The sequence below is a fragment of the Dufourea novaeangliae genome, unplaced genomic scaffold, assembly GCF_001272555.1.
Source record: "Dufourea novaeangliae isolate 0120121106 unplaced genomic scaffold, ASM127255v1 scaffold169, whole genome shotgun sequence".
Classification (NCBI taxonomy): Eukaryota; Metazoa; Arthropoda; class Insecta; order Hymenoptera; family Halictidae; genus Dufourea; species Dufourea novaeangliae.
Genome location: NW_015374043.1, coordinates 206,278 through 219,559, shown reverse-complemented (window position 1 = coordinate 219,559; position 13,282 = coordinate 206,278). Strand labels below are relative to the sequence as shown.

The 13,282-nt window shown below is 46.3% G+C and overlaps 1 protein-coding gene across 1 annotated transcript; it reads right to left on the bottom strand.

Annotated features, from left to right (window-relative positions):
• Positions 1-359: 359 nt before the first annotated feature.
• On the bottom strand, positions 360-2,018 carry LOC107189551 (protein escargot-like). The gene is made up of 2 exons (XM_015578110.1): positions 1,898-2,018; positions 360-1,699 (listed from the first exon to the last, which is right to left on the bottom strand). The coding sequence occupies exons 1-2, from the start codon at positions 2,016-2,018 to the stop codon at positions 360-362; spliced, it is 1,461 nt and encodes a 486-aa protein (XP_015433596.1).
• Positions 2,019-13,282: the final 11,264 nt, after the last annotated feature.

Genomic DNA, 13,282 nt, shown 5'->3' with positions numbered 1-13,282 from the left:
TCTGTGGTGGGGACGGGTGGTTTGTAGATGATAAAAACACCGATCGCGATCGATCGGTCCCTTTTCACGTGACCCTTTCACCGTCGAGAGGGAGAAGTCCAGTTTCTCGGTCGTATCGATCTCGTTTAAAATTCAATCGCGTCGAAAAGGGACATGAATTTTAATCGAAAGCCCAGGTACTGCTCGAGGCGACTTGCCGATTATTCTCTATCTCGTCTCGATGAAATTCCACCGAGAGACTGGACCCCCGCACGGTTTCAAGACTCAAACTACCTTCTTTTCTCTCCGTCCTACATTTATTTCGTTTGTACTCCGGGATCAATTTAAGGCACTTCTCTCGGCAGAGTAAGAAAGATCAATTAAAAAAATATATAGAAAGGAACGTACGTCGAGGAAACTACGAAATCCTCGTTGAACCACCACGTCTTGCTGAACGTTTTGCTGCACGACGTGCACGAGTACTTCTTCACGTCACTGTGCGTCTGAAGGTGCGCCCTTAGATTACTCCTATCTGCGAACGCTCGGTTGCAATGCTGGCAGCTGAACGGTTTCTCGCCGGTGTGCGTCCTGATGTGTCCCTGGAGCAGCCACGGCCTGGAGAACGCCTTGCCACATAGATGACATTTGCAGGGCAGCGTGTGCGTCCTGATGTGCATCTTCAATGCACCCAAACTGACGTACACCTTCTCGCAATATTTGCACGAGAACGATTTCTTCGCCTGGCCTTCGGCCGCCGCGCAATGGAACTGTTGGTGTTTCGATAGGCCAGAGTACGTGGAGTAAGATTTTCCACAGTCTGGACACTGATACCTGGGCGAGCTCGACGATAGGGACACGGTTGAACCACTGGTCACTGCTTTCTCGATTTTTGGATTCACGATCGTTGGACCCGCGGACGTGCTACCGGCTGACGATCTTCCACTGTCGCTTCCAGGTGAGGACAAGTCCTCCGGTGTGACTGGAGGTGGTGATCTGAGCGATCCAGAGCCCAAGGAACTGGTTGGCGATAGACCACAGTGATCTGGACTCGCCCAATGAGCGTAACTCCTGGCGATCGGTCGTTGGATCGTCGGGCAGGTCAGTGCACCGTGTGGAGGCGGTGAAACTGACGGATGATGCTCTGTGGACGAGTGTGGATATGCTGGCAATGGATAAGACGGGTACAACTCGGCACCCGCGTGGTGATAGCGATGATACGCTGCTGGATAAGGCAGATAGTGCGGCGGGTACAACGGAGCCGCTCGAGCCCATGCTGGAGTCGCATAGTGCGACAATGGCTCCACCGGTGTGTTCAGGTTCAGAGGCTCCAATGGGGCCTTGCTGTCCATGAAGTGCAACGGCGTCGACGCGGCCGTCACCGCGGCCGTCGACGAGCTATCGTGCTGAATCACCTCCACGCGCGCCTTCTTCGCCACCGGGTGAATCGGCGAGATTCCGGCTGGCGGTGTGGTCGCTTTTGTTGGATACGGATGGTGAAGATGATGCACTTGGTGGACATGGTGCACAGACGGGGACGTCGGTCTCGTTGCCAATGGTGGCGAGTGAGAGACTTTGACGATTGGTGAAGGCGACCTGGACGGCCGTGCGCAAAGTTCTGGCTGGTGTTGCTGACGTTCCGCGGTTCTGCTGAGATCCTCGGGTTTTGTGCTGAGGTTCTCTGGCTCCGGGATATCGTCCATCACAACGTCAATGATTTCTTCTGAAGAGGAAATAAGAAGAAATCTGTTTTAGACGGATGCTACCTTTTCTTGATTTTTTTTTAGTGTGACCCGGAGAATCAAAGTTTTAATGTTAATAATCGTTCAAAAGAAAGATGAAAAAAACGATAATTTGAACTTGTCAGACGATGACGGGGAATGTTCAGGGGGACAGAGTAAGAAAATTCCTCGAGACTCACCTTTAATCACTTCAGGAACTTCTTCTTTGGGCAGCACATGCACCGGCCGCTTTTTAAGCGGGCAGTGACTGTAGCTGTTGTTCTTCTTCATGAAGCTACGGGGCATCTCCTCGACGAGCATTTTTCACACGTCTTGACTCCGTTAACTTCCACTTTCCGTACGATTACAGTCGGCTCTTCGCAGGCACTGGACACCGCGAAGGCGCTACCGCAGTTGTTAATCCAATTGTTGCGGTTAATAAGTCTTCAGTTTTTTCTTTTTTAATATTAACACTGATCCACAGATTCTCGTGTCGTACGAGAACAAAGTTCGTAAAAAAAAAAAATATAAAGTAACAATTGTCAAAGTAATCCAGAGACGTCACTGCACTGCGTCACACATGTAAAGCAGTCCTTTGGCTGGATCTCTTCGTCGTTGATATTCACTTTCTCGATGAGAGCACACTGAACGATCCTCGAAACAAAAATCGATCCTCACGGTACGCTGGTCGGAACTGAACTGAACTGACTGTTCGACCGGGACCGGGGTTAAAGGAACGGAACAGGGGGACTCTCGCGGGCAAAACGTTCGGAAGAGAGGGAAGCGAAAATCTACGATCTCGTAACTCTCAATACGGTTCGGCTGCAAGCCGGTCTCTGACTGGCAGGGGGGTGCGTCAGGGCCTTTTATAAGAGGTCACCCCACCGGCCAGGTGCAGGTGGCCCGCACGTGCTGCCCGACCAATGCAGGCCCGCGGGCCCCGCGCTGCCCGCCAATAGGGGACGCCCGGTCGCGGGCCATCGGCCAATCGGAGCCCAGGCATCTGTTCCGCCGGCTCGCGTATCCCCCCTCCATTTCGCTCTATGCAACACAACAGGAGGTGCAGGATGTTCGTGAGTGCGACGCGATTATCCTGCTGCGCTCCTTTCCTCGCTACCTTCTCTCTCGGCTCTCTCCCTTCCTTCCGTCTTTCTCTTTCACTCTCATCGACCCCCCCCCTTATTTTTTCTCCTCTGTTTCTCCCTTTTTCACCGACCGTCTCTTTCTCCAACGCGATCAACTGTCCTCGTCTTTTTCTCTTTGCGCTCTGTTACACCGCGCGTTGCGTTGTTGTACGGAGCAGATGCTGGGGCCCCTCCGCTAGTGTTCACCCTCCCCTCTCCACCCCGTTTGCCACCCTTCACCGTTTGAGACCTGGCCCAACGACCCGTCACCTCTACCGTCGTCGGTGCACATGCACCATCGATTCGTGAACACGTTTCTCTCTCTCTCTCTCTACCTTCCTCCTTCCTCGGTTTCTATTAGTGTGCGTTTTTGTACATACGTTCGGAGAGAGTGTTCCCTACCCTTCACCCCTCTGTAAGGCTATGTATTTTTCTATTCGAATGTCCGTTTGGTCTACCTGAACTCTTCCCCACTCTCTTTCTAAGAGTCGTACGGTTCAAATGTGTGTTGGTGCGCAATCTTGGAGCTGTGTCGCTTTGGTTGCCGCCTTTTTTTTTTACACGTCAGCCGCCTTTTCACGTGTAACACAAACGTAGGCGACGGTGTGCATGTGCGCGTTAGTCTCTGCGCTCACGAGGGCACCGCAATCCGCCCGGGTTCCCCTTCTGAATTTCACCCCTCGTCCCTTTCTCGCCTACCCCCACCCCCCTCCCCTCCACCGCCAGTTTCGAACGTAACGGTCGTGTCGCGTGCCACAGCATCGCCCACGCGTGCTGGAACCCACACACACATACAAGCGCATGCACGCGTGTCCTGTAGTTCACGATTCCCCCGTGCGCTTCTCCCCCTAGAGAAAGAGAGAGGGAGTCTTCGCGCAGGATTCACGGACGATGGCTGCCATTTTCGCGCTGAGGGGGAGGAGGAAACGTAGGAGATCCGGCTGGATCTATTAATGATCCCGCCACGTGACCGACGTCGAGATCAGACCCGATACTCGCTTTGTGATTTTTTTTTTTTTTTTTCGTAAATGGAGCCAGAAGCAGCCACCAGCCATTTATCGTTTCCGCGAAAGATGTGCCATTGGTGCGGTTTTGCTGAATGGGAATCGCTCGAGAATTCTCATTTTTACCTCAGAAATACAAATTACAGTGCCTGGGTATATTAATGTAACCACTTATCTACATTAACCCCTTGTCTTATAATATCAAGTCAGACACGTGACGACGATTTCAAAGTGGATTTAATAAACATGTATACCATTCATTTTCTGCGTGTCGAAGTGAAATTCTGTTTCATTGGTATTAATATTTAAGATTTAGAGTAAATAATACACTTGCCCTAAGAATAAAATTCCTTTGGTATCTAGGATCCAAAATCGGAAGGCAAGGGGTTAAACAAAATCTAACTGACACCAGTTGTCTGAATCATAATTGTTATTCTCTGATGCCAAATTGTTCTTCTATTATTATGGAAACATATTTTCTGAAAGTAAAGGTAATAGTTTGTGCACAGGTAATGCTGAAAAAAAAAATTGATTTTTCTATCAAATTTTCAAGTGGTCATATAGCTTCTATGTAGCACCGTAGAAAATTCTAAATAGAACGAAACATTGACCCTGAATTCCCAGTGGGGAAATTTTGATTCCTCTAATTGAACTTATTAAATTGAATTTCGACGTCTATCTGGCCCTTATTGATCCCAGGGAGTCACAGATCGTAAAAATAACCGGTCACAAAATTTGTCTGGCTTCAATTCCTCGCGGATTCTTCGCCTGCATGGTTTCGGCGCGAACAATACGTTAATATAAGCTCTGATCAGCTCCGAAAAACGTGCGCGACGCTTGTAGGTACAGCCTGCACAGGATAGGAGACCGAGGCGAACGACACACGTTGACTTGTCGCTTAATTTACGAGACAAAGGAGCGCTCGGGCATTCCGCTCGATCGATTTTCCGTTTCATTCGGCCGATGTGTCACCGGCGCTAAATCAGGTTATCACTGCCGCGACGGGATCGTTCGAATCGGCCGATTGAGAAACGATAAACCGAGACCGGTATGGCGAGGAGAGGGGAGAGAACGAATTTTTGATGAAGGACCCTTGTACTTGTCCTCGTAAACAGCTCGTTCGCGTAACGCTTTGGTCCTCGGGCTGGTTCCAACGCGGTCTCGATCGTTCGTTCGGTTTATATTTCGTAACAAAGGAACTGGGAATTTTCTGCTCGATCTTTTATTTTAAGAATAACTATAAAAGTTCTGCTATTATTTCCAAACGATAGAAAATATCTAATATACACAAAATATAGTAGGTATGTACAAGAAATCGATTTTTTTTATGTTTCAAGAACCTTTTCAAGATATTCCAAAAATCCTGGACATAATTTCTACATCTCACCATCGGTCCTTCCTATTCTCGTGATCTGATCTTCGATATAAATCACCAGAACGATTCCATGAGTCAGTTTCTGTATAAAGCCGTTCTTAACACTCTCCCAGAGTAATTTATCGCGCGATCAATCGTCACTAGACTCAACGCAAAATTCTCTAGTCCAGTCTATTATCGACGCACAAATTCACCGGCGTTTATACAGGACATATTAGTCGAAATCACCGAGCACAGCACTGCCACGTTACCCAATGCGCGCGTTATAAATTTATCCGATCGTTACGACCGACAGAGAGTCCGATTTCGCGTGGCGATAACCGGTGGTGGAACTCCTCGGAGGAATTATCCGGCTGACCAGACGGAGACACCGGACGATTCGAATCACTCGTTGCCGCGCTCTTGTTCCCTACCACAGAAACCGCGTTGCTCCATTTTCTCGCGTCCCGGCTCCCTCGCCGACTCGTCTTATCTCATCGACACCCACGAACCACTCCGGGTACAACGCTGTCCGTACACGCGAACCGTGTCCTTACATAAGTTCCCCCTGGTCCAGGGATGACCGCCATTTTATTCGAATAATAGAGCACCGAATATACAGGGTGTGCCAATAAAAACTAAAAATAATAAAATAACAATTATAGTTATTTAGTGGGCAACCAAACTGTGCAAAAATTATTCCTTAATTTAAGCCTATTCTGCCCTCTTTAGCTTAACTGTCCTAACGGACATGTTCGAACATCCGAGAAAAATCAGGTTTTATAATCTTAATAATCGTTAATAATATTTATTTGCATAGATCGCTGAATTCGTACCTCCTATGTATCCATCAACTCCAAGATATAAAAAAACAAAGAGACGTGTGATTCTGTCATAAATATCGATTTTTACCGAACCACAAAATTGTGAAAGCAAGAAGTTATTATCATGAGTTACGTGGAAGTGCATTGTTCCAGAGGAGACGAAACGTTTGCCAGAGGTTTTCCACAGGTACAAAGTTTCAAGTGACTCAGTGATGAAGTCGTCCACCGGCCTCAGAAATCGCGCGCTTCCTCAGCTCGCGCGATTGTTCCCCACCCTCCTCGGTGTGTCGCTTATCTCATCGACACCCACTAGCACGGAGGAAGGGGAGGAAGGAGGAACACAAGCCGTGTAAAAGTGTCTTGTCACACGACGCCGCCGGCCGACACGACCGACGATCAAAGGGACAGGACAAACAAGATCAGCAGCGGCCGGTCAGCGAGGTTCGGAGCCGACGCGAAGCGGATACGCTCCGTTGACTCAGCACGCGTACCACGGACTCATCAAAACCAATAACAATTTATATCTCGCCCGTGACAAGTAACTCGATCGACAAAGAGCCAAACAATTACTCGACCGTACACGCTGGCTTTCCGAGAAGCATCCACTTCCTACTCTCTTTTCTTCCGGTTCCCGTTCGTCGTTGCGGTTCGCGGGGCGCCTCTGAAGCGGTCCACAGATTACCAGGAACACTTGTCGGTTATTCTTGACAGTCAATGATTCATCTTTCAATTAGAGTTTCGAGATAAACGTTTCACTTCGGTACATTCCGCGATTTATTCACGACTCTTAACGGATTAAAGAGGATGCCCTCCGGATCACACTATCTACAAATTTCTCCGTAAAAATCTGTACTTACTGAAATATTATCGCTTATGAGCGCAGTAATGTCTCGATGAGTGCGACACACTCGAGTTTCGGAGCATTTATGGTAAAGCAGAAGAGTTTTCAGCCACTCATATATTTGTTTCTTGCACGAAGTTGAATCTCTGATTATCTTCTATTTACTCTGTTTTGATTGGTTCCAGAAGGGGATCCACCAAGTGGTGGAAATAACGCCGTTATTCGTATCGCATTCATCGAGTAATCACTGTACTATGACATTTGGTCTGAATAAAGAAAATCTGATGTTTCGTAAAAAATATATACTTTAGGTTATGTTTATTAGTTTATTGTAGAACCTATCGATCTTTGATATTCCCCAAACAATTTTTCTCTCAGACAATTTAAATTTCTCCCAAGCCTGTGCCTGCCGCTGGGTCCATATTCGACCCAAAACCGCGCTTCTATTCCATCCCGTCTAAATAACGCTTGAATCCTGACGAGGGGAAAGGGTGCATCGATCACTCAGGTTATGATTCCCCGGCTTAATCCACCGGCCGTGGACCAGAGTCTTCGGTTACACGATCTCTTTTTACGCGGTCCCCGGCGACAGAGTTGGAAAGGATGAATCGTGCACCGGCGAAAATAATCTACCTGCGCTATTCTCGCCGTGTGTGCGCCTTTTTAAACGCGCCACGGCGTTACGGGACCGGCTATCTGTCTCAGGCCCCCGATGGTACCCCTTTCGACTGTTCGTTCGACGAAGAGGAAAAAAACACGAAGCGAGACGGAGAAGACGGTGAGGAAGACCTGCATAACGCTGGGCCCGGTTATTCCGGTAGCTACCCGCCGGTTCCGGTAAGGTATACACACGCACACACCTTGGTTCTTTCTCTTCAGCGAACGTTCGCGTAAAAATGCCCTTAAATTATATCAAATACAGAACGCTCCTAGTTTCGATTCCGTTGCCAGAGGGGCGCACGGGAACTGCTTCTCGTTCTTCCTGTATTTCGAGTATTCGCAGGTTGTTGGAAAAATGCCCACCTTTTTATTTTTACGACCGCTTACCCTGCAGGGACAGGTCGCGATGACGCACGGGATTCGTCCGCGTCCTCGACGGTCGTACGGGAAAATTATTTTTGGTTCTCTTTTCCTGCCGTTGAGAAAGACGGTTCTCGAGGGGTTCACGGAGAATTGTATACAGGGTGAACCACGAATTGTGATCAGTAGAGATCACTCTGTTATTTCCAGACCGATCGGAAATGTTTTAAATTTAAATAAAAGCAACAAATCCTCTAACAGACAGGCGTAAAACGATTATGTGTATTTGCAAAAAATTGTAGGTGACCTTGAAAAATCATGAAAAAGAAGAGTTGACAAAAAATTTACTATAATCACGTTAAAGCTCTCTTGAAACCATGCTATATCTGATAAAAGCATTTTCAATCGGACTGCTAATAACAGAGTAATCTCTACCGATCACGATTCGTAAAATACAATCGAAATAAAGAGTATACGTGACTCACAATCGCAGGAACAACGCTCGTATCCACGAATACAACAGTCAAACTACCACTTTTCCAATAAACCGTTCGACGGACCAGACACGAAAGAAAATTGGTAAATCGATGAACGCCCCGTGTTTAATATCGTTCGTGGCACCGTCAATTCCACCGGAATCTCCGTAAATTACACGGTGAGTCGAAGGCAACGAAAGGTGTGACCGTCGATGGAGAACCCCTCTGGATGTAGTCGAACGTGCGACGTTGAATTCGAAACTTTTAACTAGTCCTCATATACATACGTATTCTACCGGTTGTGATTTCGACCGGCCAGAATAAATCTGTATAATTATTACGACGTGAGTGTGTAACGGGTGGTCTCTCCCCCCACCCCGTGGTCCCAAGGTAGCCCCATCGGAAGGAAGCTGGTTTATTTTTTTGTTGTATGCCGCCTCGAGGAGCGAGGGGTGCCCTTATAGCCTCACCTTTGAAACACCTGGCTATTACCGCTGGTATGTTTTATATATATACTTATATATATGTGTGTGCCACCATATGCGACTGGCCCCACCGAGACTGGCGGTCCCATTTTCGGGGCCTCGTGGATCCCTAGACATGTGCAAGGTATACATCCGAGGGGAGGTAGACCCTGTTTCTTCTTCTCTCGTGCCATCAAACTGGTCTTTCACGGCTACGGGGCTCGAATTTTCCACGGACCAATGGCGGAACCCGTGACTTTGTGCATGCAGGCATCGAACAAGATGGTACTTGACTCGAGACGATGCACTGGCGAAAATGGCACTGTTCTACCTTGTATCCTGGATAAATCAAGCCGTCTTGAGGTACACAATTTTCCTAAGAAAAGGGTAGTTTTAGGTAGTCGGTAATAAATGTCGAAAATTCAAGAAATAACGAATTATAATATTCACACGTTTCGTGGAGCTCATCCAATGGATCATCCGAATTGTCCTTGAAACTTTGTCCAGCGAGCGAGTCAGAACCGACCCAATCACGTGAACCCAAACACTGGTCCGGATCTCACGTGATTCAGTGCCCCTTTATCTTAATCTAAACTGTCTATCGGTAGTTTTACGAGTGTATCAATATTTACACTGACCATTGCTGGCGCATGTTTGATGACAGTAACGGCCGGAAGATCTTCGCGGTGACTCAGAAGACGATGAATTGCACGGGGATGACCTTTGTTCGTTCAATTGATTCCCGATAAGACCCCGTCTATTTGCCGTTTCGGTTGCCAATGCACTAACCCCCGTCAGCGGGGCCAGTTAAAACTCTCCGTGAATTTCGGTTGGTCGTCTGAATACCCTTTTTCCCCTCTCGGTGAACAAGACTTTGGCATACTGAATGAAGAGAAGAAGTGTGTTTTGCAAGGATGTTGCCGGGGAGCCGTGACACCAGTCGTTTACCTCGAAAAACCGAGGGTTCCTCTTTTGGCCAACACCTTAAGCAGCGGGAAATTGGCACGGTTAACAATGGACCAACACCTGCATTTCTGGCCCTGCCTCAAGGCTTTCTCTCTCCCTCTCTCTCTCGCCAGCATTCGGCTAATTAGGAACAATCATGCAGGTACTGGCGGTATGAATGGGTCGTTTAGTCATTCACTGATTCACGGGGGCAGAATGGATGACATCAGCGTAAGATTCTTCAAAGAAAAGTCTTGCGGTGACAATAACCCGCGTGGCGTAATTGAAACAATGCCGACTGGAAGCTTCTTATCCTTGACTGAATATCTTTTTTCTATTTTCTGTGATTTATATACTTGTCCATGTAGAAATAAAAAGACTGTGATGCCTTGACGTCAAAAACTTGGCCTTAAATTTTTCATTTATTTGTTTATTTAATTCTAGCGTAACTTATTTTTAATTGATTCTTGAACGAAACTTATGTACTCATTGTGAGTAATCAAAAATAGATGCACGTCTCACATTTCTTTAACTGCACTATCTCATAATTTTTCTTTATCCTTTCCTGCTTTTTTGTTCATAATAATTTCAAGCGAAAGACACTTGGAATAATTCTGAAAATGAATAAGTATATATTGCTATTCGAGTGAAAACAATATTTGCTCTCGTTGTCTTTTAACAAGCGAAAGATATTTCGAATTTAAACTACAATGCTGTAGGTGGACTAGTCATTGGTATCGCGATCATAGCGTAGATATACTTTCAGATGAGTAATATCTATTGACCATCGCAGGAAAGGTCGACTTGTTTGTCGGTTCTGCTCCAAAATGTGCCGACAAGTCACCAGGTCGTCTTATCGCTGCGCCGCGTTACGGATTTGTTATTCCGTCTATCGCTTATCTGCATACCGTTACGCCTAGTGCATTCCCTGATGCGTCATTGCACGGGCTTTGTTTACCAGGAGAAAATTTTCGAATTTTCCATCGATGACTGCGCTTGATCTGTACTGGAGACAAGTACACAGAGCAAGAAAATGAATAGTGTATCTTTTATTTCAACATTTCTAATGTCAGGAATTGAACTGATGAATAATAGCTTACCATTCTTTTAATAAACTAATACATATGTATGATCATCCAGAAATAATTCAAAAAATTGCTCAATATGATGATAAGACCCTGAAGGGTATAATAAACCGTCATTGTCGTAACTAAATAGTTCCTTTTTCTTTTCTAAACAAGAAGAGGTTTTGCAAACATTATTAAATTCAATATTTCCTTTTCAGAAAATTAATGGTCTCTCTATTAATATTTCCCAAATCCTACACCGTTGTAATCAAGAAAAAGGGAATGAAGCTACATTAAACTTGCCACTGTAATATCAGAAAACTAATGGATTTGCCATTGCCGTTCTCAACAATTTTTTAACAATCCGTAGTCCCTTCGAAAGTTGATGCCCCTACCTTTAGGATACCCCGTGTTATTAATCCGAAAAATAAAGTTACGTAGAATATACCGACACGAGTCATCCGTTAGGACTCGATAAAAGGATGCTATTGTTCTTCGAGCGGTGCAAATATTTCCGAATGGAATTTCGGAAAGAAAACGCTATTTGGAAAACAAGGATTATTAGTTTTCAGGAAACTTCACGCGCCCATAATTGTTTATGAATACAAACGGAATAAACGTATGGCACGCGTTAGGGGCAACTGCGAGGGAGCATCCTTTTGCTTTCGCCCCGTGTCACACTTCCAGCGTGCCTCTTGGTTTTTGTTTTTCCGGGCTTGTTTACAAGGTTATTAACAACTGAGATAATCAGGTTGCAAACAAAGTACCTGGATGACCCGCCAGGGGCAAAGCCTCTCCGGGTCCTACGGAATCCCGCAGGCCCATTGTCCTCCATTGCGTACCTGGCCCCGTGAATCCTTTTGTCCTGCGAGCCTTCATCCATACTGTTTCGAGAGTTCTATCGGTTATTTTTTTACTCGCCGTCTCTCCTCTTCTCTCAAACTGTGACGCGTTGCATCCAACGTTCTGGCGGGAATTTTTGAAACATTCAATGACACAGAACAGGAGGGTAATTTAACTTGGTCCCCTGCAGCATCCCCTAAACTGTATTAAATAACATTCTTCGTGTTATATCGCAAGTTGTATGTTATTGAGTTGCGACATGTTATACAAACTTGTTACAAATTCTAAAAACATGTTAATAACAAAGTTATATAACACTATTTTGTCACATAGTGCAATGGTTCTCCATTACTCTAATTTATATAACTACCATGACCTACCGAGGATTCTTCTCACCAGATCCCTTTCATCAAACTTTACAAAGCATCTTCTCCAACCTATTCATAACAATTCCCCAAGTATCAAAACTGAACGGAAAATTCATACCCATTCAAGTATCCAGGCTCACCTCCGAGTCTCTGTTACCGCAGTTAACTCATCCTTCTTCTGCCTTCGACATTGTCTCCGAAGAAGATCCTCAAGAATGGCAGGTCTGCGTAGAACGAAGAGTTTCATTGAAGGTTGACCATTACGGGGTGCAAGAAAAGTATCCATGACGAATGGCCATCTTCGCGGGGGTCCTCTCCCAGGAAGGTCCTTAAAGTGTCTTTAAAGGCGTGGGCCTGTTCTCCACGATCCTCCGTCCATTGATCGTGGAAACGGATACCTCGAACGGCACAGGTGCAGATTTCTCTCGGAAACTTGTTCGAGTTCGTTTCACAGAGGTCTCGGTGGAAAACGAATCAACCACGATGAAAAGTTCCTCGGTCTTACAGACATCCCGAAATTCTGAAAGTTTAATCGACTGCGTTACTTTTCCATCGGGTTCATTGTCCAGGTAATGATCCCCCTTCCTGTCCACACGAACAATTTCGAGAGATCCACTTATGCTTCAAACGGACACACGAGTGTCCTTAATCCCTTGACCCAGCGTCTCTCACCCTTTCCTCGTAACGGATCGTAACACGATCAACGGATCCTAGACTGGATCGAGAGAACCACTGGGCGCTCGGTGCACGTCGGATATTCCGTTGATCACGTGAATGGGAACGGCGTGGTCCGGGTGAGTTTTTCCTCTTATTTTCTTTCCTTTTTCGATCGCTATGAATAGCCGTCGTCGCGGCACGCAAGGCCCCTCCATTGTCCCGAAATCTCAAAGAATCACTGGCTCTCCTTAAGTCCTCGGTCAGGGACGCAAAGCCCAGTGTACTTGTTCTTTGTGTAACGGTGGAGGCCCACGGGGACCTGCTGCAGCAATTTTTTCGAAAGTACCGTCTTCCCGTATCTACGTCATCGGGGAGAGCCCTGGAACCATCTCTGATTCCGTGCGATTACTATCAACGTCTTCGACGACGTTTATGAACTTACCGGCCTGACAGCCTCTGAATGATTTTACATGGCACGTATTAAGTTACTGTAGAAGCTTGGAGACTTTATGGAGATACTTCAAACAGATTTTTCATTCTGTTAAAACGATTAATACTCGGAATTTTTTAACGATTACCCGAAGTTTATACTTTCTGA

Excerpts from the sequence above, each read along its gene's own strand:
- LOC107189551 (XM_015578110.1), bottom strand. The coding sequence starts at position 2,018 with ATGCTCGTCGAGGAGATGCCCCGTAGCTTCATGAAGAAGAACAACAGC. Across the intron at positions 1,700-1,897 it reads AGTTCCTGAAGTGATTAAAG|AAGAAATCATTGACGTTGTG; the intron begins GTGAGTCTCGAG and ends TTTCCTCTTCAG.